The sequence below is a fragment of the Poecile atricapillus genome, chromosome 9 (genome assembly GCF_030490865.1).
Source record: "Poecile atricapillus isolate bPoeAtr1 chromosome 9, bPoeAtr1.hap1, whole genome shotgun sequence".
NCBI lineage: Eukaryota > Metazoa > Chordata > Aves > Passeriformes > Paridae > Poecile > Poecile atricapillus.
Window position 1 is genome coordinate 7,235,094 of NC_081257.1, and position 26,297 is coordinate 7,261,390.

The window sequence follows — 26,297 nt, forward strand, 5'->3', positions numbered from 1 at the left end:
CTCACAGATTTGGGTTGCCCTTGAAGCTGAGTGAGCTCTGCATGTTGTGTAGACCCCAGTGCCTTCCCAGGCTCATATGAAAATGGGAGTGCCTCTGTGTGTCCTGTGGCTGTTACTCAGCAGAGCTGTGACATTTGCATGTGTGCCAGGTTAAGAATGATAAGAGGCGTGACTGTCTGGCGTGTCCGTGTTGGCAAGCTGATATCTGTATCACCCAGCTGACCTCAGACCCTTCCTGCTGTGACTAAAACCTTGTGGGTTTTCCTTCTTTCAGGAATGGCATATCTCTGGGAACTGCCTTTGATAACATCACGAGGGGTGCTGGAATGGCTTATTTCCCTGCCATCAGCCTCTCCTTCAAAGAGTCCGTTGCTTTTAACTTCGGAAGCCGTCCACTCCGATATCCTTTAGGTGTTGGGGAGAGGAGGTCTAAAAAGAGAAGACCCTGTCTTGAGACCATCTTTGTAGGCTGTAGAATATACACACCTGACTGCAGTTCACTTTCTGCTGTCAGCACTTGTGTGCAGAGCTGAGTCAGGGAGAGAAGAGCCAAATACCAGCTTAGCTGAAGTAGAACCCCAGGACACAAACATAAGTTTCTGAAATCAGAGTTGCTTTCAGCTCTTGAGTCAGCAGCAGCTGCTACAACTGGGGGCTGCCTGCTCCCAGACACTCAGATCCTGCAAAATTCTCACTGCAGTTTTGGAAACCCTAATGCTGCTGTGCTGCTGAGCCTTTTGGTCACTTGTCTTTTTTATCTCCCAGCCATATGGGACTTCTGACATGGTATTAGTGTTGCCTGTTGCTGTGTGAATGCTGAAGCCTGGAGCTCCTGTCAGAGCAGTCCTGGCTCTGCCTGTTGATGCTGTAGTGGGAGCTCCAGGCAGTCTTTCTGATGAAAAAAGTATTTCACACCTAGCAGAAGTGAAGTACTTTTGCAATATTGAGGAAGTGGAGATTAGAGCTTGTGGCTTATCAGCCATGTAGAAGGCACTGTGGTTTGAACTGGGACTGGGTACAAAGTAAAGTAAACAGAGTCTTTTCCTTGCACAGACAAAAGAAGCTCCAAAATGCAGACTGCATTTTCCCTTAACACTTCTGTACTTATCCAGTGGAAGGTTACCGGCCCTTGCAAGATCCTCCTGTGGCAGACTTGGTGAAGGCTCGGAAGCTGTTGGGCTACTTGAAGAATGTGATCCATATTGGAATAGATGTGACGGTAGGCTGGCACCACTGGGTGGATCTGAGGGGCACCACACTGGGAAATGTGGTTCTGCTCTCCCTGGCACATGCTGCCAGCTCAGATGTTTCCATACACCCGAGAGTCTAAATGCTTGCGTGGGGCATATTTGTCCCTGGAGCTCTCTGGCTTCCAAAATGGGCTTCCTGATAATTCCAGGACTTTAATTAAGTTGTGCTGGTCTTTGTTGTTCTCTGTCCTATGAAGTTTCTTTGCCAGTATTCAAGAGGTGATGTTTGTCAGGGTCACACCTGCTGGATTTGATTTTGCACCCTTGAAATCAGTTTGTTCATATCCTATGCTTTTTACTGGCATCTTGTTCAGTAATGTGATGAAATTCTGGCAGGTGTGCCTTGCAGATTGTTTGGGCTGTGGCACTGTTTGCTGGAAACACTGTTTTCCACTAGGATGAGGGGTGATCTGTTTATGCCCAAAGCATAGGCAATGCCATATGCAATGGTCTTGGCTTGAATGGAGGCCTGCTTTGCTAGCTGTACTCTTCTGTAGGTGTTCCCATTTACAAATTGTCATGTAAACTTGAGCCTTTTCTTAGAAGAACGTTGTCAAAGTGCCTTCATGTGGTTGATAGTGACATATGGACTGCACTACACCTTTCCAGAGGAATAGGCCTTGCTTCTTTGCCATTCTAAACTCCCGTGTTCATGCTTTTTAGTGTAGTCAGGCATGGGACAGCAACAGTGGCTGCTCCAGGAATGTGGTTCATTCAGTTGTTGGTGTACAAGGTGGATTGGGCTGGATCCAAGTCATGTTTTTCTGGGTTTGTCATTGCAGGAGGGGAAGCTGGTGGAGAAAGATACATCCATGTGGCAGCTGCAGGGAGAACCCACAGTATTGATTACATTAGCTCACATCTTCAATTATTTCTCCCCTCTTATGGTGAGTTTTGCCTGCTCATTGCTTGTCGTGCTTGTTACTGCTCTTGCAAGGCAAAGCAATCCCCAGCTTCTGCTGGGAAGTGACTGTACCATAGAGGAATGTTGACCTGGCTCTCTGTCTACAGTGCAAGGTGTACCTGGTGGAAGATGTGCTCATGACCTTCCTGTTGAGCATCCTTGAGCGAGGAGGGGCAGTGGAGGCCCATCCCCTTATTCAGCAGCTGCTGGATCTCATGTGGCTTCTTATGGAGGTGAGTTGTTAGGTTGCTGGTTCCTCCCTAGGGATCCCAGGGAGACCCTGGGAGGTGCTGAGGACAGGAGCCTTCCCTACAAAATGCTGGTAGTGTTCAGTGTCTTTCTCTTCTTTTTTCTTTGTGGTAGACCACCCTCTCAATTAGCTCATCTGGCTGCTGCTGCTGCACACCCAGGCACTGAGGGTTGAATGCAGACACTGGCAATGAGTTAACCAGGCTTTTCTAAACTTCTCCTACTGCTAAAGGAACTGATGATGGTGAATAACTTCCTGCTTCTGGAAACATCAAATTTATCAATAAGAATAGTCTTCTGATTGTTATTAATATGTATTTGACTGTGGAGGTCTTAAGTGCTGCCGTGTGCTGAAGAGATTGATCAGAGTGTGCGGGACTGGGGTAGAAGTGTGCAGTGCACTCTCAGCATCTCCAGCACTGCTGGGGAAAAGCATCCTCCAACTTCCTTTCCTATCTGTGCTGGATGAGCTTACTCCTTCCTGGGACACGTGTTTGAGGCAGCTGGGAAGCTGCTGCTGCTGCTGGAGTGCTTGGGTGGTTACACAGAGCCAGTCACTGCCAGGGATCTGCTTGGAGACAGCACGTCTGCCCTTTGGGGTAACAGTTAACAGATGTGGGCACTGGCCCAGCCAGCTGCCATGAGAAGTTTACTGGAAAAATGTCATGACTTCTTCAGGCCCACCATCTTAGCAGTGAAACTGGACCCTCTGGTAGGACTGCTGTGTTTGTGGAAGAGTTGGCTCTCATCCTGCTGGTAGGCTCTGAGTTGGATGCAAACAGACAACTGTTCTCTCATCACATTTATCCAAGACTTCTTTCTCTTCTGGGTTGGTTCTTCTACCAACACTGTATCTTGGGTGGAGTCAGGGAATAAGAGGACTGATGACTGCTCAGCAAATAGGGCCTGAGACTTTGGCTTTTTGTAGGTGACTTTTGGGTTGGACTTTCTGCAAAAACTTGTTTCCCTGTAGCAAAGCACTGGCACCAGCTTCTGCTTGGACTCTCTCCTATGGAGATTAAGGGACGCTGTGGGTTCAGAGCACCTGCTTTTTCAGTTGATAAATGAATGCTTCCTTCCAAGGTTTCACTCTGGGAGCTATAGCTGTTCCTGACTCCTTGCTGTTGTTCTTCAATGTGTTTCTTATTTTCTCAGGAGTATGAAGTGCATGAGTGCCTCAAGCAGCTACTGATGTCCCTGCTGAGGGCTTACAGGTTCTCCCCCATCATCCCAGACCTGGGATTACAAGTGAGTTTGCACTTCTGAATCCCCAGGAATCTGTGACTAGCCAGCTTCTATTATGTCCCCTTGTCCAAAGGTACATGATGTTTTAGATTCTGTAGTTGTTTGATCCAAAGATGGCAGTTTTGTCACACTGTAGCTGTTGGAGAGTTGTATGTTCTGCAGATGGAATGACTTTTGCTTCTCCTGTTTTCCTAGATCCACTACCTCCGGCTCACCATTGCAGTCTTGAAGCATGAGAAATCTAGGAAATACCTACTCAGCAATGTCCTGTATCCTTTGTGTCTCCCCCTGTCTCAGTTTTCTCTTCCCTCAGTAATGCAGCCAAGGACACTTCAAGGACCTGCAGGTCCAGGGAAGCAGAAGCCACCCTGTCTTGAGAGGTCATTTCTCAGGTCTTCTCTGCCTGACACCATTCCCTACAAAGTCCTGCTTTGAGGGGAGGGAGCAGTGTTGTATAGTTCACATCCTAGTAACACACAGGAGCTCATTTCTACTTGACTGACCTCTAATATCCCTAGAGCAAAACCACTTTCAGAGTAGTCCAGCTCTATGGTAGAATTTGGACAGCTGCTATGATATCTGTGTGGGGCTTCTCCAGAGGCCTCTGGATCTTGCAGTGGTAGTTTAGAAAGGAGTCTCTCACTACAGCTCTGGAGACATGCCCTGTCCCTTTTCCCGTTGTAGCTTCTGTGCTTGCTTTAACTCCAGCACAGCTTTGACGTGCTCCGTTCCGTTGTGTTCTTCTACATCAAGAGCCCGCTGCGTGTGGAGGAGGCAGGTTTGCAGGAGCTCATTCCCACCACGTGGTGGCCAAACCGCTTCACCAAGGAGGTGAGTACAGGCATCTCCACCGAGGAGGCTGAGGAAATGTTGTGGCCTGCCATCTGCATCTTTTTCTGGCTCAGGAAGTTGGATGGCTCCTCTTTTCAGCTGTGTTAGCACTGGCAGGTCCTGCAGAACTATATGAGAGCTGTAGTTTTTCCATTCTCTTGTCATATTTTTTGTCCCCTTAGAGAGTGTTTGAGGTGTGATGCTCAGACAGGGGTGGGTGGGACAGTTTTCTGTGGCAACAGATTTGGAAGGGAACCTCACAGTGTTTAAAGAATTACTGGGTTGACTGAGGTGTCCTCGAAAGATCTCCTGCCATTACTCATTACAAGTCTGGGGGAGACCTGTTTAGGTCAGTCACAAACCAGCACATTGTTTCGATGAGTTCATGCTCTCTGTTTCACGTTGTAGAAGGGAGTTTCTGGCAAGACATTTACCCTGTGCAGTGGTCTCCTACTAATCAGTGCCTGTCCCCCAAACAGGGCAAGGAGAGCAAGGAGGTGAAGGAGGAGAGTGCTGAGGAGAGATTGAGGCGTCGGGCATATGAAAGAGGCTGCCAGCGGCTCAAGAAACGCATTGAAGGTTTGTGAGGAAGGAGGGAAGTTTCCGAGATCCCACACCTTTTGTGCAGCCAGGAGCTGTTTCCAAATCCCATTCACTACCTGAAGTACAGCTGTGTTCCTGCCAGGACAGGCTGTGGTGCAGAGGTGGGGGCCAGCCATGCTCTGTTCTGATGGCATATTAGGAGTGCTGGGATCCTACTGCACACACCTGCAGCCCCCCACGATGGGGCAGGAGCAAACCTATGCATTGTTTTTCATCTATGGATTAATTTCTTCCTAGGTGGTGGAGAAAATTCTCAGTGGTGGGGTTAGCCTTCTGCTGTTCACTGGTTCTTCCTGGGCCCCATGTGCTGGGGAGGTGGCCTTTCTCCTGGGGATAGGGTGCTGCAGTTGTGATTAAGAGGGGTAGTTCCAGTAGTCAGCTGGAAGTAAGTGTAGGTTATGGGGTACTTCCAGTAGTAAGCAAATAAGTGGTAGTAAGCTCTCCAGTGCTTGTTTCCTGATGGCAGGCATGTGTCCCCCTTTTAGTGGTGGAAGGTCTCCAGGTTCAGATTCTGAAGCTGCTGCTGAACAACAAGGACAGAGGAGGGGTAAGCACTCTGTTGGCCTTTTGTGACAATATCTTCATATGATGTGCTTTGTAAATCCTAGATTTACCACCTGGTTTTCCTTCTGCCAGGGAGAAGCCTCCAGATACATCTTCCTAAACAAATTCCGCAAGTTTCTTCAGGAAAACGCTAGCAACAGAGGGGTAAGTCAGACAGAGGGCCTGCCTCCCTCCAAGTCTGACCCTGAGGGCTCTCTGCACCTTCAGGCGGGGAGCTCTACCCTTCTGGCTGGGCTGCTGAATCAACAGTTGATCCACTGAGGTGTAGATATGGCAGGGAGTGAGGAGGGGAAGATCTGAGGCCAGAAACTAGGCAAGTTAGATAAGCCTTGTGCAATGATTTATGGGAAAGTGGTCCTTGAGAATGCTTGGGTGAGAGGTGAACATCCTTCTATAGCCCCTCAGGGAATGTGGCTTTGGAGTGCTCTGCCACAGTGGGGCTGCTGGCTTTGGCATCCTCCTCACTGCTCGGATGAGGACCTTTCCTGTGGCTCTGGGTCAGGCTGTTGTCGTGAAGCACTGGGAGGCACACATCTGCTGTTGTAGGAAACCCTTCACCTGCATCCCTGTGTTCATCATCAGCCCCATCTTTCGTGATGGAGTGTGTGTTACCCCTCGTCCTCTGTCGGACCAGCTTGTTTAAGTGTCCCAAGACTTCCTGGAGGTGGAAACTGCTGCCCACCATCAGGTCTGGGCTCTCTGCCAGAGCTGTTAGCTAGAGATGCTAGCAAGAACACAGAAGTTTATGCCTGCTCCATGTAGCCCTTTGGACTGAGATGCACTGTCACACCTCCCTGATGCTGGACTCTCGTTCTTGCCCTAGAACTTGACTGTGTTGTGCCCACCAGAGTACATGGTGTGCTTCCTGCACCGGCTCATCGCTGCCCTGCGCTACTTCTGGGATGGCCACAAAGCAAAGAACCCAGCTGCCCTGAGCAGTGAAGGTGAGGCCTGGGGGAGAGGCTTTGCAGGCTTTTCTGTGCTTAGGACAAGGTTTGCCTCTTGGCAGTGCTTTCCAGGATGTTGGAAATTTTATGTCTCTAATAAGTGCTTGAGCCTTCCGTCACTCTGGGAAGTTCCTGTGTGCAGGTCTGTTCCAGTTAACATCCAGATCTGAGACCTGCAAAGGGCACCTGTGCTGTGTGTTATTCCCCTGTCTGCTCTGGAGCAGAGTCCACTATTGATTGCAGGTCTGTGGAAGGGCAGCTCAGTGATCCCTTAGTCAGAGTGTCAGGGAAGATATTTTTCTGATTTCCCAATATGATTCTGTGTTCTCAAACTGTAGAATTAAGGGGAAACTAAATCAGTGCCAGTTGCTTTCCCACCCTTAGACCCCACTGGCTTTCCCTTTTCTCACTTTAGACTGACCTTTTCTCTAGACTCAGTAAGTGCCTTACTATCCCTGTGGGACTAAGTGGCAGAGCTGGAGTAGCCAGGTGGAGAGCTGCCAAGTTTTCTGATGATCCAGTTTACTACAGTGACTGTGGCTGGAGGGAGGAAGTGCTGGCAGTCTTGTTGATGGCCATTGGTTGCTCCTGTTTCTGCATGGATCTAATTCTTGCTCCATTGTGGAAATCACCTCTGCCTTAATGGCCTGTGCTTTTATTACAACAAAAGTTGTCCCTAAATGTTAATCCTAAATGTGGGTCCTGGGGTCTGCTTTAGGAGTCCTTAAATGACTTTGTGGATCCTGTGCATGGGACTTGTGGAATAAAACAAATCTCCTCTTCTGTTTCAGAGGCGTATGTCCCTCCTCAACTCTTCTATAATGGGAAGGTGGATTATTTTGACCTTCAGCGACTTGGGGGTCTTTTGTCTCATCTTAAAAAGACTCTGAAAGGTAAGTGCTCCCATTGCCAATACCTGAATCCAGGTCTTGGATAGAATTCATGCAAGACATTCCAGGAAGGGAGCTGTGGGTAATGAATTTTGATTAAATTCAGGCAGAGGAGACTTGAATTGTAATGAGATTCAAATTACTCTGAAGAAGACACCACACCTCCTAGGTGGAATGTTCTTTAACAGTTTACTGTTTGTAACTCTGAATTGGGCATGTGGCAGTTTGTGGGAAGGGGATAGTCTGGATCACATCCTCTGGTGTGATGCTCTTGCTGTACCACAGCCAAGGCCTGGGAGCTGTCAAAGCACTGGCCATCAGCTTGGCTCTGCTGGATGTGAAGGATGCCCTGGATTTACTTGGTGCACCACTCTAGGCAGGGAGGAGGAGCCCTATGTATGTACTACAGCTGTGTGTTTGTGTGCAGCACACTCCTCTGGCACCAGGCCTCCAAAGCCTGCCTTGTACAAGGCTTAGAAATCCCTTGCCATTCCCTTGGACATGGTTTGTCACTGGTTTCTGGCTAATGTGGCTCTTGCTTTTGGTTCAGATGTCTCTTCTCCTTCCTCAGTGTGTTTGCAAGATGAGGACCATTTTCTCTGTCTCATGTTAATCCCTGGCTATTCAAAATTAGATTACTTACCTTGAGAACCACAGTCTCCTCTGGTTTCTTACAAGGTATCCTGGCCAGCTTTAAAGTCAGAGTTGTAGACTAAAGAACACATTCTTCAGGCTTTGTACAGTGTAGCCATCAGCATAGCCTTCCTCTGTGTGAGTCTCAGTCCTAGTGACTTAGGGACACCTCATGGAACAGGATTGAAGAGCTGGATGCTTCAAAGATGGTCTCAGGCAGAGAGTTGCCATTCCTGCACTAGTCCAGTTTGGCCCTGGTGATTGTCTGCTGGTTTCTCAGTTATTCTATTTGTAGCTGGTAGGACCAGGAGCAGAAATGGGTCCTGGGAGGGCAGCACCTGATGCTGCTTGGTCTCTGTTCCTTTTGTAAGGGCAAATCTGTTCCATGTAAGGAAGCTTGGGACAGGTGATCTTGTTCTGATAGAGCATCCAACTTTTCTGGCTGCTTCCCTGCTGTTGAGAAGCAGGAAAGAGGATGAGCCTTCCTCATGGTAAGTGAAGAGTGACTCCTGCATTCATGGCTGCTTTGGTGTGCTCTGTGCAGATGACCTGGCTGCAAAAGCCAACATCCTGATTGACCCTGCAGAGCTGCAGGCAGTGACTATGGATGATCTTGATGAAGATGAGGAATCAGCAACATCAGCAGCACAGGTGAGTTGTGTTATTCACCTGCAGGGACCCTGGTGCTGGGGCAGCAAGTTCAGCCTCTGTCTAGAAAGGCTTTGCTTTACAGCAGGGCAGGGTTGGGCCAGGACTGTAAGCAGTCCATGGGCAGTCAGCTAAACAGCTGCACTTGGATGGGAGTCACTGGAGATCAGTGAGGTCCTGGATGCATCAAGTTTGAGCAGCAAAATTTTCTGGGCCCTGCTCTCTCACTACCCACTGATCTGAATGTGCTGCCTCCCCTCCATGGCAGCTCTTGGTGCTTGCATTTGGAAAGGTGCAAGGCAACTGTAGAAAGAGCAGCCTCTTGCTGTGCAGGTGTGCTATTTGTGCCTGGCATGTGCCCTTGAAAGAAGGACTTACCCATTTGCTACCCTGCCTGCTCATCTTCCAGTGGCCACTGTGCATCTCTACCAACATCCTTGCAGGGTCAAGGGAGGAACAACAGGCAGCCAAACACAGCTGGAACTGTTTCTCCCTTCATTTCCTTCCAGTCCCAGCGCCCCTCTGCTGCCCTGGCCATTGGTGGAGCTCTTGCCAGGCCTGCCTGGCTCAGCTCCCCGACCCTGGGCCGTGCCAACCGGTTCCTGAGCACGGCAGCCGTCAGCCTGATGAACCCACGGCGGCCCCTCGGTACCCTGGAGAAGATCAAAGTGCTCACGCTGCGCGTGGAGCAGCGCACCAGGGAGGACAGTGAGTACTGCTGTGTGCTGGTGTGGCCCTGGCAGAATGGCATCTTCCAGCTCTCCAGAGGAATGCAATCCCCTTCCTGCCAGCATTGCTCCTTCCCATTCCCAGGGCATGCTGACACCCAAAAGACCCCTTTGCCATCCTGAACATGACACTGGTGATGTTGTCACCCTCTGTGTGTAAGGAGATGCTGCCTTGGTTCCTCCAAATGCAGTGACACTTTGCAGGAAGGCAGTTCAGAGGCAGCTGTAGCCACACTATCTCTGAAGGCAGACCAGTCAGAGGATGACATGTGCAGCAGCAGCACTGTTGCTGTTTGGGTGGACCAGGCAGGCCTCTGAAGCATGTACAGGGCTTGAGGAAGTGGAATTTGCATGACTTGGGTCAGTCTGAACAGATCTGAACAGCCTGATGCAGGCAGCAAGATGACAATGGTGTGGTAGCATGGTATCTAGTGGTATCTAGTGAATCCCATGAGCTGGGAAAAAGTTCCATGTGACAGAGGCACAGTAGGGCTTTGGCTTCAGAGAAGGGCAGGCAGAAGCTGAGGTGCCAAAATGCCTTGATAAGAACTTCCTTCCTGTCCTGGGAATGCATTGCAGTTGAAGGCACCCATGGAAATGAGGGTCTTTTACTGGGCAGACCCCCAGAAGAGCCAGACCAGCCCATTACTGAGAACTCCCTTCTGGAAGTCCTGGATGGGATAGTGATGATGTACAACCTCAGTGTCCACCAGCAGCTTGGGAAGGTGAGTGGTACATGCTGTGCAGGAATCCATTCCCCTGCCGCCCATGCTTCTACACCAGCTCTGTTTTCTGCTTATTTAGTGACTGTGTGTCCTGTCCTTTTGCCAACCTCCATTGAGGTTCTGGTTACATGCTTGCATGTTTAAGGGAAAAAAACCCTTATTTATTGTTGAAACCTGCTGCTTTTCAGATGGTTGGTGTGTCAGATGATGTGAATGAATATGCCATGGCACTGAAAGACACAGAGGAAAAAATCAGCCGCTGCCCAAAGAGGGTAAGTGTCTCTGGATTCCCAGCTTCCTTCTCTGGCAGAGTCTCAGTATCTGGCAGGGTGAAGTGCTGCTGCCCAACTGGACCAGCATCTGCATCAGGCCTTGTGGGCTTCAGCTGAGACTGATAAGTGCTTTTTATAGCACTGATTCCCACTCCCTCCACAGAAAGGCTGCTGACCCTTTTCCCCCCCTGCCAGTACTCCCTAGCTAGCCCCAAGGTGGTATATGCTTTTGCATTGTTTATCCAGCACTGAAAAAGAATGCTATAAATGGCAGTGACATCTGCCCTCACATCTCTGCACTCTTTTCAGAGGAGAGACATCCATGAGGAGCTGCTGAAGAGCCAAAAGGTCTTCTCCGAGAAGCTCAACCACCTGAGCCGGCGCCTCGCTTGGATAAATGTCACCATTTATTCAAAGGTGGGCAGGAGCATAACATGAGCAGCTGAAAGGAGACCAGTGAGCCTCTGCATCTCTGCTGCTTGATTCACATATCACAGGTTCACATATCACAGCATTTCCTGCTCCTGAAGCAATGTTAATGATCTCTGAGGCTGCTTTTTCTGTTGTGCTTTGGAGTCTTCTTTCTAGGCTTGGCCCCTCTCCTGTCCCCAGTGTCCCATAGTGATCAGCCCAATCTGATCTGAGCTGTGCATGGTGCTGTGGGCTTTCCCTTAGGGCACTGCAGACAAAAGGGTGCAGATTAAAGGGAGATTCAGTTCTCAAGACATGTCAGAAGATAGATGCTACTGTGAACCATTTCCCTGAGCTATATTGTGTCACAGGGCGATCTCACTACTGCAGCTCTCCCTGGAATCTGTGGGATCCAAGTCAAGGGGTTCTTGTTGAGGTGTTCTCCCCTTCTTCACTTGGTTCCCATGCAGAGAGTGTATTCCACATTTACTGGAACAGTGGCTATTTGCACAGGTTGTCACTTTTCCCCCAAATTCCCCATTTTCCAGGATAAAAGCTCTGTTTTGTCACAAGCAGTTTGCTGATTTTTTCCTGACTTCCATTGCCTTGCCCTGTCTCTCTTTGTGGCTTTTGTGTGTAAACAGGGTGTAAACAGGGAGGGGAAGAAGAGTTCTCATGAGCACTGCAGAGCTGCAGTGACTGATCCTGACTCGTTAGCTCTTTGCTCATCCCTTCCTTCCCTCTGGAGCAGGATTGCAAGGCAGAAGCTCTCCAGCTGCATTAGCATAGCCTATGCTTGCCAGAAAATAATCCTTTCTTCCCAGACTGCTCTAGAAAGGCTGAGGGCCATCACCAGGGTGCACTGCAGGTATTACTGTGCTGGCCCACACAGGAACACTATTCATGTCTCTAGGTAATCCATTGTCATACTAAACCAGGACTGCAGTGTCACCTTTCCTGATGAATCAGCAGCATCTGGGAGTGAAGGTTACAGCCTTCCCTGTTTGTGGCCTCTGCTGCTATCCTGGCCTTCCTGGCCCACAGGGAGAGCAGGAATGTGCCCCAGGAGCCCAGTGAGTTTGCAGAATGTGGCTGCACTGAGGAGCCTCTGTCTTCAGGGCTCCACCCCAAAGTCATCTCAAGTCCCTGTTCCTTTCCAATGGAGGCATCAGCAGCAGCTCCTGCATCCCTGGGAATTGTGTGCACTGGAGGGTCATATCTGTATGATCACAGCTGCTGCTGTTTTAGAGAAAGAGCCTGGTTCTGTCTGGGGGCAAAGTCCTGCTCTGTGCTGAGGTGTCAGAGCACAGCAGAGGCTGATCCTTCCTCGAGGGAATTAGCCACTGGTTTATTCTGGGGGATTCAAAGTTAGGCAAAAGGGAGTGCTACTGCTTAAAAACACAGGTAGTTTTAAAGCACGTAATTCTGCCTTCAAAACATCCCTGTGGGAATTACAGCTTATTTTATTACAACACTGTATTTATTTATCTCACTGGCTAGTCACATCTTTGTATCCTCTTGGTGTAGGCTTTCTTCTAGCTTGGCAATACCTGAAATGATGTTTGGGGTTATCAAGTCTTAAAGCCAAATACAGCTTTTTCAACCTTGATAAAGCCAAAGCAGTTTTTTAAACCTTAATGTTGTTCTGCACAGTTGCTTTCTATCTTGGAAGTAACGATTTAGATGAGATGTGGGTCAGTGTTGAGAAAAGGATGTCTGTTAGTCAGTTCAATTGATTTGCACTAGTTCAGTCTAATTTACAGAATAAACCCATGAAAGTCTCCCAAAGATGGTAACAACACACTTTAGAAAAGCCATTAAGCAAATGAAATGCCTTATCTGCACCACTGATTTTATTTTTTTTTCTTAAATTAGAAGTGTAACCCTTCATCTATTTTTATGCAAGTAGCTGTTGCTTATGCTATTTCTTGGCATTGCAGGATATGAAATACTATTTCCTCTTTTTATGGCTTTGGTGGCGCCCATTTTTATAGCTTGAAGCTATGTAGATGACCTTAAATTTCCTGTTTTTAATTTAGGACCCTCTGATTTTTGTTTAGAGAAACAAGAGGCTGATGTTCCTCAGGACAGTAAATCTGGTTGAATGGCTGGCACAAAACCTGAAGGGCTGTGGCTGCCTATTGCAAAGATCTGAGTTGGTGTGAGCTTTCAGCCTGTTCCCATTTAATCCCTACAATGGACCAGCCTTCTTTCCAGCAGATTTCTGGAAAGTGCTAGTGCCTGTTTTCCTTCAGCAGTGTCCTTGGCATAAAACTCACATACTTGTTTGGCAGGCCTTGTGTTTGCATATGCCCTGGTAAGGAGTAGAGCTTGGAGGGTCTCAAGGCTTGGTGAGACAAAGCCATCATATTAGTGAGCTTGAGGCTGGTGTAGAGATCTCTGATTGTTTCTTCCAGCTGCCACTTCTGTGGCTTTATGGAAAGACCAAATGGCACAGATCTGGTTACTGAACTTAGAGCAGTAAGATGTCTGAGCAAGATCTCCAGTATGGGGATGTTTGTGAGGTGTGAGTGTGATGCTGGTTGTTGTTTCTCCCAAGAGAAGCTGTCAGCTGACTGGGAATTGTGTTCTTTCTGGGCAGGAGAAGATGCAGGATATCTACTGGCTGCTGCGAGTGTGCATCCGCACCATCGAGCACGGTGACAGGACGGGCTCGCTTTTCGCTTTCATGCCGGAATTCTACCTCAGTGTGGCTATGAACAGCTACAGTGCACTCAAGAACTACTTCAGCCCTGTCAACAGCATGGAGGAGCTTCCAGGTGAGGGGATGGGGACAGCTTCCTGATTCTGGCCTAAATCTAAAAAATAAAATCTAAAGCAAGCCACATCCTTATGGTGAAGGATATTATGTTGGGCATCTTCCTTTCTGTCCTGGTTGTGATGTGCTGCACCAGTGTCTTGTCTGAGCTGTGGGGCAGGTGGTCAGCTGTGGTCACTGTTCTCAGGTAGGGAGCCCATGCCTTGTCTGAAGCTGTCACAGGACTGGCTGTAGTAAAAATCACTGGCTGCTATGGATTGTGTTTCCAAGCAGGTATCAGGAATGGGCTGGAGTGCTTTAAGGTGTGATTGCCTCTGCAATTTCTACCACAGCCTTCTGGTGTCTGGGTGGGAGAGGATGTGCTCTGAGTGCAGAAATTGGGAGTGCTTTCGAATTCCCCTGGAATTTGAAGATGTTCCTATGGAGATAACCACCCACTTGATGCCAAGAGTCTGTGTTTAGGTGGATTCCGTCTGTGCACATTCTGTGTTTTCCTGGCTAAATGACCTCGCTTAGCTCTTAACAAATAGTACTTTCCAGAGCCCGTGAAGGTAGGAAAAGCTTCTGTTCCCACCAAGAGGACATAGCTGAAGTGCTCTTGTTTGGGCAAGAGCAGACTTGAGCAGTAGTGGATTTTTACAGGGTGTGAAGGTTGAACATGGCTTTTCTGCATAGACTTAGGGTGTTCTTTGTGTTGCTTAGCCTCTTCTGCATCAGGCACTTCTCCCTTGCCATCCAACTCAATTGCATGGTTTTATCTTTCTCTGAATAACTGTTTCAGACTGCAGACTGAGGTGAGAGGCTCTCCTAGAGGTGGATGTATCTTCCCAGCTCTCTGTTTTGACAACTAGACACACAGCTAAGCTGCAGTTAGCTGTAGCAGAAATTCATTCCATGCCCTGTGCTGTGTCCATGGCAGCACTGGGACCACAGGGCTGCCCCTCAGGCTGTTGCCATGACCCTGCTCCCTCCTTCTCTTGCAGGCTATGAAGAGACCCTTATGCGTCTCGCTGCCATCCTGGCCAAGCATTTTGCTGACTCAAGGATTGTGGGCACAGGTAAGGCTGCATTCCTCTGCTTTAGGGGTGATAATGTCACAGCTGCTACTGCCAGTGGCTCAACCAGGCTACTGCTGGTTCTGTCTGCTGAATCTGTTGAGTGCTTATGCATCCACATTCAAAATGAGGCTGGGCACTGTCCTTATCCTGCCTATTGCAGGGTAGATGCATGACCTAGGACACCCTTTTGAGAGCAGGACTCATGTCCTGGCTACCTGCATATCCAGTCTGGGCTTTTTTCTTAGCTGCTTGAGCCTAGGCATGCTCTCCATGTCAGGGACAATATGAACATGAGGGCCAGTCCCTCCTGGCCACTGGCATTCAGGTGCTCCTTGGTGTGCTGTGTGTCCTTGGGTGCCTGGCCTAGTCCCTTCTCATTCCTCCTCAGACATCCGGGACTCCCTGATGCAGGCGTTGGCCAGCTACGTCTGCTACCCCCACTCGCTGCGTGCTGTAGAGAGGATCCCAGAAGAGCAGTAAGTGCTGCCCTGCCTGTTCCTGGAGAGCTGGGATGGGGCTGGGTTGGTGGCAGGGCTGGGTGAGCAAGCAGGAGGACTACCAAGCACTACTGAGAGTCCATGAGTTGCCAGAAGGGTGGTGGAGTTCATTTGGGAGCCTTCTGTCACCCTTTTACCAGTGGCTTTGCTCTGCCCCAGCTCCATGGGTCATGCTCTGTGTCCTGTTTAATCTCCTGCTCCCAAATGCTGTGGGCTGACCTGTGTCCCTGTCTGGCAGGCGGATCTCCATGATGAAGAATCTCCTGGCTCCCTATGAGCAGCGGCCCTGGGCACAGACCAACTGGATCCTTGTCAGGCTGTGGCGGGTGAGCATCCTGCACCCCTGCTCCTCTCAGCACCTGGGGCTACTGGGACACTGAACATTTCACTTTCCAGTGGCAGCAAAACTGTTCTTTAGCCTTTAAGGTATTTCCTTTCCTCTTTTGCCAGGGCTGTGGCTTTGGGTACAGATACACACGGCTCCCACACCTGCTGAAAACCAAGCCTGAGGATGCCAGCCTCCCCAGCCTGCAGAGTGAGTGGGGCAGGGATGGGCACTCAGGGCTGTGATGGGTGCTGAGGGAGGACCAGCCTCTTCCTTAGCAGCTGTCCCTGTGGGCCAGGCCAGCTGTTGGGATAGTTGCCAAAGTAGGGTGTTCCTGGCCAAATATCCAGGCCTGGTTTTTAGAGCCTGGCCATCCCCAGCCTCTCTCCTGGTGATTTGGGCATGCCAAATGGTGAGTAAGATCCATCATAAGTAGGGGTTTTGCCCTCCAAAGGAGAGGAGAGAGGCTCAGGACTGCATCCTTACCAGAGTTTTAGCCTGGGAGAAAGCTCTGTGATGCGCACAGTGAACAGCTGCTGTGGGGAAGAGCTGCCATGTCAGCCAGGGAGCAGGTGCCCTGTGAGAGGGAGCTGGTGCCCAAGGAAACAGGGCACTGTATAAGTTTGCAGTCAGGGTGTTTTATCCTGGCATCTCTCAGAGCCTGGCAGAGCCTGTCCTGCCTTTGGCACTGCAATTTGGTTCTCAGCATTGTCACTAAGCTGAGGGGTTTCTTAGCTCTGAGAAAGATGTGGGGAGAAGTTGCCTTTCTTGAGCTGAAGAACATGTCCCCAGCTTTACCTTATGGATTCTGGGTTTGTGTGGATACATTCCTCCTCCCCCTCTGAAAAGGGATGTGGAAAATGCTTTGTGCCAGACTTTGTTCCTGGGAAGTTGCACAGGGGGACAGAAGGACAGGTGGCACATGGAGGTGTATAGTGAGCCCTATAGTGAGTCCAGGGAGCTGCCTATCTGTTCTAACAGCACTCTTATTCTCTTTTCTCTCTCCTGCCCATGGTGCCCAGGAGATCTCTCTGTTGCTAGTTTCCAGAGTAAGTTTGTTGTGTGCCCTCTTGTCTGGTGGAGTAGCTTTAGAAAGCTCCCTGCTTCCCCTCTTCTGCCTAGAGAGACCCTTCTTTGTAGGCAGAGAGCTTCACAAGTGATTGTTTTTCTCAGCTGCACCCGTGAGAGAAGCCAGGGGGGCTGTGCCCATGTGTCAGTCTCTGAGGCTGCATCATGGACCTGCTCTTGCACTGTTTTTCCAGGGTTACCTCTGGTGTCAGAGCCTTGCTGAAGGGGTTCCTCTCATCCTTCATCCAATGGAGAAGCCCTGGCACACATGCAGGAGGGATCTCATGGCTGTCCCTTCCCTCTCCTACTGCACAACCAAGCCACTGAGAGGCTGTCACCAGTCCTGTGGGGTGGTAACCGAGCTCAGCCCATCCTGGGGAGCTCTGGGGCAGCAGCAGAGTTCCTCAGCTGTCGAGGCCTTGCTCCACACGTCGTGTGGCTCCACACAGTCTGATCCTGAGCCCAGAGTAGGCTGTGCTGGCTACTGGGGACTCACTCTTGGGAGCGCTATTTTAAGGCTCAACCAAATCAATAATGAATGCTGATTTAATTGAAGAGGGACAGGGGACTCAGAGGTGTCCTTGAGATGCTGCCCAGGGAAGGAGGAGGAGATGACCCCCCCTCCCCTTCACACCCATCAGCCTTCACCGTGTTGCAATTTGAGCACTGGCAGAGTCAATGGGACAAACTGCTGAGCTAAGGAAGTCCCTGTTTGTCTGGGTCTGCTGCTGCAGGCCACTCTGAAGGGAGTGTGGATGAATGCCTCTCCTCTGGTGCTCCAGTCCTGTTTTTGGAATGCTTCCTTGGAAGACTGCACAGGTGGGGAAGGTTTTCTCATGCTGCCTCACAACATCCGTGAAACACCCAGAGCACAGACTACCTGTTCTCTGCTGCCTTTTGCCCATGTTCACTGAAGGTGACCAATCGATGGTGGCTGGCTTAGCCCAAGGGGACAGAGGCTCAGAAAGGCCATCTGTGTCCCTGCTTGTTCCCAAAGTTATTCCTCAGCTCTTGTGCAAGCAGAGCTCTGCCTCAGTTTGTCTCCTGAGAGCAGATGGGGCTGTGTTCAGAGCTGGGGTAGTTGTGCTTGCTGGTGCTGCAGGGACTTGTTTTGCTTTCACCAGGACTTGTAGGCAAGGCCAGGTGCTGTCCTGGCACGCACAGCAGGAGCAGCAGCTGGGCCCAGCCCGGCTTGGAAAAGCAAGAGCTGCAGGGTGGCTTTGGGTTGTATCACGGGGCTGCTCTGCCCCAGGCCTTCTGCCCACGCATCCATCAGGTGGAGGGAAGGTAGGTGGGACCATGAGATCATCGAGCTGAGATGTGCAACACAGGCCAGAGAGTTCACCCATGTCCCCTTCCCAAGTCCAGTAAATTGCCTAAGCTGAAGAGGACTTTCAGGAGGAGCTCCCACCTTGATCTGACAACACCAAAAGCATCAACTGGTAGTAGTTGAACTGTCCAAGCCCTTCTGACAGTGATTGTTCACCCTCAGAAATAAATCTATGGCTTATGATTCCTGATGGGTGTCACAGAATGGTTTGGATTGGAAGGAACCTTAAAGCTCACTCTCATTCCAACCCCCTGCCACGAGCAGGGACACTTTCCACTGGACCATGTTGCTCCAAGCCCCGTCCAACCTGGCTTTAAACACTTCCAGGGATGGGGCGTCCATAACTTCTCTGAGCAACCTGTGTCAGGGCCTCACCACCCTCACAGTAAAGAATTCTTTCTGATATCTAAACTTGCTCTCTCTCAGTTTGAAACCATTTCCCCTACCTAACCTCACCTTCTGTCTTCCTCTGCTGCTGCCCTGTCTTTCTCTTCTTTACAACATTTTATTCTTCAGAAGCACTTGTGTACCTGGGTAAACTCATTTATTGGTCCTTTTCAGTGGTGAAAAACATGTGGTCTCTCTGCCTTATTCAGGAAGGGGTTTTGCTTTTCTGTGAGTCCTGTGGGGTGTTCACCCTTGCCATGTTTTTTAGCAGCCCCAGCAGTTTTGGTGTCATGCAGGTGGGAACCTTCCCTGATGTGCTGGTCACAGAGCCAAGACTCGCATTAGGTGGTTTGCCAGGGCTTTGCTTTGGAGGCACACATAGATCCCAGGAGCCCTGGGCCATCCTGATGCCTCACACTCAACCTTATGGATATCTCATCCCCCAAGTGCTGCCTGCTTTCCTTCTGCCTGGCCCTGCAGCCTTCCCTTTGGTCCTCTCTAAATGCTTCTCCAAATGGGCACACTGATGTGGACTCACAAATACATCTGGAGCCTTTCAAAAACTCAGATTAGTGTTGGGTGGAGCTGCTTTGCTTCTGAATCTCATCTATTTAGGGCTTTCCCCTTCTGTGCTCAAGCTCTGCTGTAAATGCTTCTATATCCAGAGACCTCCTCAGGCTGCTGACCGAGAGGTCTCACAATTAGCCCTGTTATAAATCTTGCTGGGTCATTAGCAAACTATAAAAGTACATAATTACCTTCCTGTGATGAAAGTACGTGACCCTGCTTCTTTACCATTATCTAGTAGGAGCACTTATTGAAGGCTTCCACTTTGCCTGCTTTATTAATTTTTAACTCTCTCTAATAATGGGCTTCTACTGTTAGACTTTCTGCCATTACTACTTTTATTAAATAATTCTGCTATATTTTTTTCCTATAGTTGAAAAAACTTTGCATTACCATGGTCAGTCAGGGATGTTTTTTATGTCTTCTCTATCTATTACCCCTTTTCTCCTTGCTTTTGCCTACCATTGCCTATGTTTGATTACATTCACTTTGCCTCTTATATTTTAACTTAAGTCTTTGCTTCATCATGCTCTCAGTGACCCTTTTAACCCAGGTGTTTGCTGCAGCACTGGGGTTTCTGGCTCCCTTATATTCTTCTTAAAGAGCTCTGTGTTTTAATTCACTGTTTCCCCTACCTAGATTTTTTTTTCCCCTCTATTTTGTTTATATTTTCCAGGGAAGTTTCTGTTTCAGAAACATCAGATGTATCTATAACCCCTTGGTTCCACGCTCTGTTGCCCACATTAAATGTATTGAGGTCAAAATTTCTGGCCTTGAAAAACCACCAATTTCTGTTCCAATGACTGATGTTTATCTGTCATAACGAAGGCTAAGCCAGGATTGAGTGGCTTTTGTATTAGGGAGGTACAAATTTTGAGGCATTGATGATTTACTAGTGTCAGCATCAAGAAAGTTTCCCCATCACTTGAGTATCCACTGGCTCCCTGTGAAATGACATCCCTGCCTGCAGTGGCACATAAGGAATGTGGCATTTCCCAGGAGGGCAGTGGTAACCAAGGTGGGTGGGAATGTTCCAGCAAAGGTGAACATATTGCAAATAAAGACAGACACAGCACCAGCACTGAGTTTTGGATACCAGTAATAATTACCTCATGTGGGAACTTGTGCAAGTAATGAAGCTGTTTGTGCTGTATTCCAGGGCTTGTTCCTTATGCTGCTTTCAAAGAGTAGCAGTGATCTCAGCATCTTTAGATTCAGAATCCTCATGGGATCAACAAAAGCCAAGGAAATAATTGTTTCCTGGTGTTAGCTTTAAAACCTTCAATAAACCTATTTACCTGTGGAGAGGTTTGACAAAAGGCACCAGTTTTTAGTGCTCTAATAGTCTGGCACAGTCTGCCAGCACCAGGGAAAGCATTTAAGAACCCAGAATTACAGAATCACACCACTCATTGAGAAAAGACTGTGAGGAAAGAGTCATTGGCTAAAAATCAGGACAAAGCAAGTTATTACAAGCATAGGAGCATCCTTCAAAAAACCAAAGCTGCCTTCAAATGAGGTAGACTTTGGCTGGGCAGTTCATCCTGAGATCAGTCCTGACCTGCAAGGTTAGTAACAGAGGCTTTGGCAACAGACCATCAGGACAACATGCAGAGTTCTTCCATGAGGAGTGGTGATCTCTGCCTAGAACTGCTTTGGTACTTGAAGGCTGGAAAGGGACTAATACAAGCAGTTTTAACAAAAAGCAGTTTTTGCATGCTGAAGGGAGACTGGGGGAAAGAAAGCACTAAAAACCCTGTAAAAAGACCTTTCAATTCTGAATGACTGAGAGAGAAAACATGGATAGAATCAGCATGACCAGGTGTAGAATGGTGAAGTAAGGGTGTGCTGTGTCCCTTCATCCATCACTGACAGAGAAGACAAGGTGTGCCCCAGCACTGGCTCCTGGGCTTCTCCACTTGTGCCTCAGGACCAGTTCCTGAGGGTTATTCCTTGAGCTGGCAACCTATAGTAATCTTTTAGAGAAGAGCAGCTTGACATTCAGTCCAAGGAAGAAATTACACAACAGGAATTATGAGGAAAGCAAACCAGGACAAAACCAAAACCACATTTTGCCTTTGTGCAAATCTGCCACACGCTTGTGGTTTGGATGCTGCATGTGCTTCTGATTCCACCTCTCCAAAGAAAACCTGGGAGAGATGTTGGCTTCGGGGAGGGGTGACAAAAGGGACAAAGATGGGACAGTTTCAGTGTGAGAAACTGCACTGGCTGAGGCTGATCCCATTTAAAAGACTGTCATGAAGGTCTGGAATCACAGCTAGCTGGAGGAAGTGACTGGAGAGGAGCATCTTACTCTACCACCAGAAGGAAGGGGTTACAGAGAATAAATATTAGCAAATAAAGTGGGTAGGAACCAAGCTCCAATCGGAATTCCTGCTGCTACACACAGCTGAACTGTGGAGTGTTGCTCAGGGACATGCTTAATGCTAAAGGCTTACACAGTTTTAGAGGGCACTGGGCAAGAAATCCCCAGAGGACCAATAAATATGCAAAAAGGACATCTGGCTTGGCCAGTCCCTGAGCCACATGTAGCCAAAGGCTGGGAAAGTACATGTGGGTGGGAGTAGGACATCAAAGATATTTGTTGTGATGAAATCCCTCCCAAACATGAGCTTTTAGGCAGGATCAAAGCCAGGGCACTGGCCTGCTCGGGGTGATTATGCACTGTGAGGTTCAGTGAGTATCCTCCATAATAACAGAAGTTCATTGCACTTGCTAGTGGGTATTCACAGAATAATTTGTCCTGTTTCCATTTCAGATGACTGTCTCCTGTCATCCCTCCCTGGCTTTGCTAATCCCAGCTAACAATCTGCCTGTAGTTATGCCTTGCTTCTTGATCCCTAGGGATGTGATGGAAGTTGTCCTGTGTTTGCTTTGCCTACACTGGCCCTTTGAGTAGGCTGCAACCCCAGAGAGCTTCTGCAGTCACAGCACAGTTTGTTCCTCTGGGCATGGCAGTCCTGGTGCTGCCAGGGTTTCCACCTGCTATTTCTAATAGCTTCTAGTGGTGGAAAATGTAGTTAGATGGGTGTTTTTCCCTATAGTTGGTAAATCTGCTCAAGTTTCTCTTTCCAAGCCCTGAGTTTTGGGCTGAACTCCAATACCCTTCCCTTGTAGTGCTGAATGTTTTGTGGGCCTCTTGCTGACAGTGGATCATTCTGCTGGTGAGAAGCATCTGTCCCATTTGTGCCCCGTTCTTTTCCCTTCCTATCTGTGGGGGCTGGTGTCCCACACAACCCTGACTGTGCTTCCCAGCTGCTGGGCCTGACCTCATCTGTGGTCTTGATAGTGAGGAAGCCCAGAGATGAGATGGCATGAAACCAAGGGGATGTGTCTGTGCTTGGGCTGAACCCGGCTGGAGAGTGTGGGCAGCTCTGCCTGAGCCTGCTAAGGGCAGAACTAACCTCAGCTCCATACAGAAGCCTCTCAGGAGCGGAATTTACTGGATGCCTTCCTCCCCAGACACAGGCACACAGGCACAGCCATGTGAGGCCAGGGAGGCTGTGCTGGCTCCGGGCAGCTGCTGCCACACTGGTATCAGGAGCAATTAATGCTGAGCTGACCATGGACCTCTGCAGAGCTGAGCAAGAGGGATGCTGAGCTGCAGGGCAGTGCTCCTGTGCGTGTGGGCAGCAGCAAGCATGGAGGGCTCTTCCCTGGCTAATTCAGGCTGGCATTGGAAAAAAGTGCTGGGGGGCCCAACAGGCACGAACACTGCTCAGAATAGTCCTTGTGCCAGCTCCCAGTGTCCTGCCATCTCTGCTACTGTAAGGCACAAGCCAACATTTCCCAAGCCCAGGACTGGTCTCTCAGCCTGTCCTCGACACTCACTCACAGCTGCCCTGGGAGCAGGCTACTGAAGCTGTCTCTGTCTGGTTTCAGAGCCGTGTCCCTCCACCTTGCTGCAGCGGCACATGGCAGACCTGCTCCGCAGCGACCGCGACCTGGCCCCCAGCTTCCTCAACAGTGTCCTGAACCAGCTGAACTGGGCCTTCTCCGAGTTCATTGGCATGATTCAGGAGGTGGGTGTGCACCAGGGATGCAGCACTCACCGGGTGCTGTGTCCTGCACACAAAAAGGCTCAGGGCACAACTCACTGCACTGGGGGTCACAGCCCTCCTTTTGGGAAGCGGCTTCTTTTTAAGCTGTCTCCATTGCTTGGCAGATCCAGCAGGCAGCAGAGCGCCTGGAGAGGAACTTTGTGGACAGCCGCCAGCTGAAGGTGTGTGCCACCTGCTTTGACCTGTCGGTGAGCCTGCTCAGGGTGCTGGAAATGACCGTCACACTGGCGCCGGAGATCTTCCTCGACTGGAATCGCCCGTCGTCAGAGCTGCTGCTTCGGAGGCTTGCCCAGGTATCATCCTGTGTGAAGAAGCAGCATCTGGAGGGGCATGGGGACCCCTCTGCCCTCTCTACAGATGTGTGGTGAACTGGGGGTTTCTGTTGCAAGTGCCGTGGTACTTAGAGCTTCTGTGCTCCCTAAAATCTCTACATATCAACTGCTCCCCTCCTTTGCAACTACTCTGGTCACAGCTGATTCTACCTCTGCTGGGAGGGAGGGTAACAGCTGCTTAAATCTTCCTTACGCCAGTAAATGCTGAATTCTTGTGACAGGCAGTGTCATGAAATCTGGAGAGAAGGGAGAAGGTGTAGTATTTCTGGGTAGGGAGCTGTGGAGAGTATAGCTGGTTTCACAGGACACACACTCCAGTGTTCGGGCATCTTAGTCCTTTATCCCTCGATCCTAGAATATGGTACCAAAATGTCTCCACTTTCCCACCACAGTGATGGGGACAGCCCCATTCCAACTCACAACACCCCTTAGGCTCCAGTAAATTAGTTTATTTTCTAAAGCCTGAGCAATCTTGGAAAGCCCTGAGGACAGACTGCCCTTGTACAAGCTGGATTGGCAGAGAGCAGTCAGATGTACCTTAGCAGTACCCCAAAGGTTGATACTCAGGGCTCAGAGCAGATGAAACAAAGCAAGAGGTAGCAGGGTCTGGTACCATAATCATGAGGGAAGTGCTCACCTGAGTGAGGAGGAAAGTGAGGGGTCCTTAGCAGGTGGCTTAGGCAAGCTGGGGAATGTGCAGCAGAGAGTGAGATGCTGCAGCTTCCTCCTTGCTATTCCTATTATGAAGCCCCACCACTGACCAGGCCCACAGAGGGGTGCAGTGTTCTGTTGTTGTGCACTGGGGCAGCAGGAAGAGGGATGCTGCATTTGAGAGATGGTGCTCAGCTTGGAGCAGTTGTGTCAAGCCTGGAGCAGTCCCTACTCCTCCCACTGGGGGTTTGGGTGAGAGCTAATGGTGGCTAATTAAGTGTCATCACAACTGATTCCATCTCTGCAGATTGCTCTCTGCACTCACCCCGTGCTTCAGAGCTGGTAGGTCCATCCTGCTGCCAGCTCCAGGCAGGGCAGGACCTGGACTGTGCTTCACCTTGCTGACACTGCTTTTGCCCACGGCTGCCAGCTCACTGTTCACAGGCTCTGGCTGTCCTGAAGATTGTAGCTTCTGCTTGCCAGGAGCTTTTATCTGCAGAAGTAGCTTGGCTTCTGCAGGCGGGAATTCAGATTTAGGTGGAAGGTGCTGACAGGTGTCTTCACCTCAGACTGACTCCTCCCTGGGCGTTTTTGGTCTGGTACAACCACTCTGATGTGGTACCACTCCTTCCATGCCAGGGCCAAGCTAGGTGTGTGCTGTGAGCCTCCCTCTGTGCATCCATCAGCTCTCAGGCACTGAGTCCAAACTCCCAAGGACGTGCTGCCCCAAAGCTCTTTGGATGCTGCTCACAGGAAGGCCCATCCAGAAAATACAAACCCTCTCTGCTTTTCCCTGCACAGCTCTTGAACCAGGTGCTGAACCGTGTGACAGCTGAAAGGAACTTGTTTGACAGAGTGGTCAACCTCCGTTTGCCGGGTGAGTCCACTCTGTCCCTCTCCATGGAAAACATGCTGGGAGCGTGTCCTTGGGAAGGGAGGGATGGCTTGTATTGAAGGTTAGTGCAGAGCTGGATGGGATCAGACCTCAGACCTGCCCTGCCTGTCACACAGTGGCAGAAGCTCTTACCCTTCTCTTTCGCTTCCATAGGGCTGGAGAGCGTGGACCATTACCCAATCCTTGTGGCTGTGACAGGGATACTGGTCCGGCTGCTGGTGGACACTGATGTTCAGGGGTGAGTGGCTTTTGCCTTCCAAAGCACGGGGTCTCTGTGTGTGGCACTGCTCTGGGTGCTGTGGTGGGGCTGTGGGAGGTGTTGCAGGAGCAACATGGGCTGTGGAGACTAAAGCGAGGCGAAGCTGATGAGTGTGGAGCAGGCAGAAACCAAAGAGCCACATTCCCCCTAGCAGCTGCATCCCAGTGCTACTGCTGGGTACAAAGCCCCTTCCTGTGGTGGTGGAAAACCCTTGTGAGAGGTGGCTGTGATGGAAAACCCTTTTAAGAGGTGGCTGTGAGATGCTGTACTGACAGCACGTGTGCATCTTCCTCCTTGGGGTCTGGCACTGTTTGACAGGACAGCTGCTGGTGGAAGTTGTGTGTGATAGAGCTGTGCTGACGTGGTGACACATCAAAGTGCTGCAGCACACAGTGATGGCTGGAAGGGAGCTCATTGGAGCTCCTTCATCCTGGACCCTCTTAGGAAGACATCAGAATCAGAGCTCTCTGGCTGCCCAGACGTGTGCCACAAAGGTGAGACGAGTCTTCTCCAGGCACTTGGGTGATGCTGATTTTGAGATGAAACTAATCTTGTCTTTATGGTAGCCAGTTACACAGAAGCAGCACTAAGGGAGTGTTGTGGATGGAGAAAGCCACAGCTGACCTGATCATTTATGTGTCTGTGTCTGCTTGTACCGAGTCCTACAAATAGATTTATTCAGACACTCTGCAGCCCTGCCTTTGCTGTCTCCCAGTGTCATTTGCAGGTGTCTTGCCTGGTCACTCTTTGCTGTAGGAGATGGGGCTCTTCTGCCTGTGCTGCACATCCTACTTGTTTTCATGTTTGGAGAACACAATAGTGGCTGGCTTTGCAGAGAGCAGAGTCCCATCTGGCCGAGTGGCTCAGCCCTGAAGCCAGTCTTTCAGCTTCTTCTCTCAAGGACTCAAAGATGTACACAAATATATCTAATTATAACCTGCCTCCCGTGGCTGCTGCACCAGTCTCACAGCCCCAAGTGTGACAGTGCCAAAACCTGGGCACAAGGTCATTGATCAGTGGCCTTTCTGTGCTGTGAGCAGAGGTGGATTTTGCTTGCCCTCAGAACCTTGCTCTGTGGAAAGGGCAAACATCATGAATTTGATGCCACAACAAGACACTTCTTCCTGAAGGGAAGGAGGAGGTGATAAAACAGTTCCCTGCTAGGAT

At 49.8% G+C, this 26,297-nt stretch overlaps 1 protein-coding gene across 2 annotated transcripts in view; it reads left to right on the forward strand.

Moving 5' to 3' along the window:
- Positions 1–26,297, forward strand: part of RNF123 (ring finger protein 123) — a 47,793-nt gene that overhangs the window by 10,185 nt on the left and 11,311 nt on the right. For both annotated transcript variants that reach the window (XM_058845402.1, XM_058845403.1), the window contains exons 10-35: positions 275–400; positions 1,105–1,219; positions 2,033–2,137; positions 2,262–2,387; positions 3,559–3,651; positions 3,844–3,917; positions 4,362–4,479; positions 4,959–5,058; positions 5,568–5,629; positions 5,719–5,790; positions 6,470–6,590; positions 7,385–7,486; positions 8,661–8,767; positions 9,274–9,472; positions 10,072–10,217; positions 10,406–10,489; positions 10,799–10,906; positions 13,503–13,680; positions 14,663–14,737; positions 15,126–15,213; positions 15,473–15,560; positions 15,685–15,769; positions 22,815–22,954; positions 23,098–23,286; positions 24,778–24,853; positions 25,025–25,109. In XM_058845402.1, the coding sequence (XP_058701385.1) occupies positions 275–400; positions 1,105–1,219; positions 2,033–2,137; positions 2,262–2,387; positions 3,559–3,651; positions 3,844–3,917; positions 4,362–4,479; positions 4,959–5,058; positions 5,568–5,629; positions 5,719–5,790; positions 6,470–6,590; positions 7,385–7,486; positions 8,661–8,767; positions 9,274–9,472; positions 10,072–10,217; positions 10,406–10,489; positions 10,799–10,906; positions 13,503–13,680; positions 14,663–14,737; positions 15,126–15,213; positions 15,473–15,560; positions 15,685–15,769; positions 22,815–22,954; positions 23,098–23,286; positions 24,778–24,853; positions 25,025–25,109 (2,862 nt within the window). The remainder of the gene's footprint in view (positions 1–274; positions 401–1,104; positions 1,220–2,032; positions 2,138–2,261; positions 2,388–3,558; positions 3,652–3,843; positions 3,918–4,361; positions 4,480–4,958; positions 5,059–5,567; positions 5,630–5,718; positions 5,791–6,469; positions 6,591–7,384; positions 7,487–8,660; positions 8,768–9,273; positions 9,473–10,071; positions 10,218–10,405; positions 10,490–10,798; positions 10,907–13,502; positions 13,681–14,662; positions 14,738–15,125; positions 15,214–15,472; positions 15,561–15,684; positions 15,770–22,814; positions 22,955–23,097; positions 23,287–24,777; positions 24,854–25,024; positions 25,110–26,297) is intronic.